The 2,828-nt window shown below is 45.7% G+C and overlaps 1 protein-coding gene across 1 annotated transcript in view; it reads right to left on the bottom strand.

Annotated features, from left to right (window-relative positions):
- Nucleotides 1-1,689: 1,689 nt before the first annotated feature.
- Nucleotides 1,690-2,828, bottom strand: part of WBP2NL (WBP2 N-terminal like) — a 17,336-nt gene continuing 16,197 nt past the window's right edge. Inside the window, exon 6 of the mRNA XM_023509192.1 lies at nucleotides 1,690-2,123. Within this exon, the coding sequence (XP_023364960.1) occupies nucleotides 1,690-2,123 (434 nt within the window). The remainder of the gene's footprint in view (nucleotides 2,124-2,828) is intronic.

The raw sequence follows: 2,828 nt of genomic DNA on the forward strand, positions 1-2,828 counted from the left end.
CCATGCTAGAGTGCAATGGCATCATCAGAGCTCACTGCATCACAGTGAGCACACCACAAACTCCTAGTTGGAAAAAAAAATAAAAAAATAAAAAATAAAAAATAAACTCCTAGTTGGGGCTCAAGAGATCCTCCTGTCTCAGTCTCCCTAGTAAGGCTATCATGACACCACATGACAGCTTTTTCTACTTTTTGTAGAGATTAGGTCTTGCAATGTTGCCCAGGCTGGCCTTGAGTGATCCTCCCATCTCAGTCTCCCAAATGGCATTACAGCTTTTTCTACTTTTTGTAGAGATCAGATCTTGCAATGTTGCCCAGGCTGGCCCTGAGTGATCCTCCCATCTCAGTCTCCCAAATGGCATTACAGCTTTTTCTACTTTTTGTAGAGATCAGATCTTGCAATGTTGCCCAGGCTGGCCCTGAGTGATCCTCCCATCTCAGTCTCCCAAATGGCATTACACACGGGAGCCACCACATCTGGCCAAGGTGAACATTTTTAAAAATGTTTCTTGTACATGCTGTTGCCTTAGTTATTTGGCAATTTATAACTTTTGTAATTTCTTTTCTTTTGAGTCAATTTGTAGTTACCCATAAATTCTAACTATAAATTATTTGTTTAATATTGTTGTTGCAAATTACTTTCTCCTAGTCTGTTGCATATCTTTTAACTTTTGTCATATGGAGGTTTTAAATTTTTTATTTTTATTTTTTTTAGTTTTAAATTTTGTTATAGTCAAATTTATCACCCCTTTCCTTTATTGCTTCATTGTTTTTGGCCTTCTCAAAGTAGGCATTCTCTACCTCTAAAATAATTTTCAGTGGCTGCACAATACTCTACTGTATAGATGCACTACATAGATCACTATAATTTATAAAATTCTCTCTCACTATTGGAAGTTTAGGTTGTTCCATCCTTTCACTAACATAAATGTTATGAAAAACAGGTAAGTGTTCAATATGCTATCAGTATTTTTAGCACATATCTTAGTGCCCAGCAATTGAAACATAATTAATGTTTCTTGTATGGGGTTAGAAAAAAGGCAGGAAGCTTTTTCCACAGTCACATTCAAGATGGTTGTTTAAAAATGCTGCCCAATGTCAACAAAATTATTGGGAGTATGCCCTACAATGGTACTCCTCCTTTTAGCCTGCCTAATCAAGAATTGATTCTGCTTCTAAAAATCTAGGCACTTTGGGAGGCTGAGGCAGGAGGATTGCCAGAGGCTAAGAGTTCACCCTGGGCGACATCTCTACAAAAATCTTATAAATTAGCTGGGGGTAGTGGTGTGCACCTGTAGTCCCAGCTACAAAGAAGGCTGAGGCAGAAGGATCTCTTGAACCCAGGAGTTGGAGGTTGCATTGAGCTATGATTGCATCACTGCCCTCCAGCCTGGGCCACAGAGTGAGACCTTGTCTCTTAAAAAAAAAAAAAAATTCTAGACACTGAATTAAAACTCCATCTTCCCCCTAAGATGTCCTTCCAAGGGGTAGAACAACCACCTGCCAAAGGCCTGAGACCACATACCTGAGTCGTCCTTATCCTGACTTCAACTAGACTGAGAATATCTCTTTGCTTGGTGAGACTTCAAGGTTCACATCTTAAGTAGAGGCAGGGCCTGAGAGAGTGAGACAGAGGAAAAATAAGCCTTATTTTCAAGAGTCTGAACATCCACAACTCTTTGTTGCCCGGCTACGACGCTGGAGGCGTGCCTTCAGTTTCCACACGTGGGGCTCCATATCCCTCAGGCGGGGTTCCGTATTGTGGAGGCGGGGCTCCATATCCCTCAGGTGGGGTTCCGTATTGTGGAGGCGGGGCTCCATAGCCCGCAGGCGGGGCCCCATAACCCCTAGGCGAGGCTCCATAGCCTGGAGGCGGGGCGCTGTATCCTGGAGGCGGGGCTTCCCGTCCGGGTGGCGGGGCTCCATATCCCGCAGACGTCCCGCAGACGTTTCCTGGAGGCGGGGCTCCATAGCCTTCAGGCGGGACGGCATAGCCTGGAGGCGGGGCTTCCTGTCCCGGAGGCGGGATTCCGTACCCCGCAGGCGTTACGCCATAGCCTGGAGGCGGGGCTTGCTGTCCAGGAGGCGGGAATCCGGAACCCGCCGGCGGAGCTGTGTAGGTACCTGTTGGGATTTACAATCAGGAGAAAAAATTAAAAAAATAAAAAGATCAGTAACCCTGCAGTCAAGGAATATGTGAGAAGGAAGAGGACCTTTAAAAATAACGTTGAGGCGGTCACGGTGGCACACGCCAGTAATCCTAGCACTGTGGGAGGCTGAAGCCGGTGGATTGCTTGAGCTCAAGAGCACGACGAAACCAGCCTGAACAAAAGCAAGACCCCTTCTTCACTAAAAATAGAAAAGAAAAGAAAAGAAAGAAAAAAAACGAGGCAAGAAGATCACTTGAGCCTAAGAGTTTGAGGTTGCTGTGAGCTATGACGCCACGGCACCCTACCCAGGGCAACAGCTTCAGAGAATGTCTCAACAAAACAAAACAACAACAAAAAAAAAGGCTGGATGCAGTGGCTTACACCTGGAATCCCAGCCACTTGGTGGCTGAGGCAGGAGGATTGTTCGAGACCTCGAATTTGAGGTTACAGAAAGCTATAATTGACCACTGAACTCCAGCCTGGGCCACAGAGAGACTTTGTTGGAGAAAGATATGTTATGCTACTACTGAAAAGAAAGCTGGAATAGCTATATTAACCTCAGAAAAAGCAAACAAAGAAGACATCAGGGCTCGGCGCCTATAGCTCAACCGGCTAAGGCGCCAGCCACGTACACCTAAGGTGGCGGGTTCGAATCCCCAGCCCGGACCCGCCAAACAAC

Source organism: Otolemur garnettii, unplaced genomic scaffold, assembly GCF_000181295.1.
Source record: "Otolemur garnettii isolate 467f Iridium unplaced genomic scaffold, OtoGar3 scaffold00007, whole genome shotgun sequence".
NCBI lineage: Eukaryota > Metazoa > Chordata > Mammalia > Primates > Galagidae > Otolemur > Otolemur garnettii.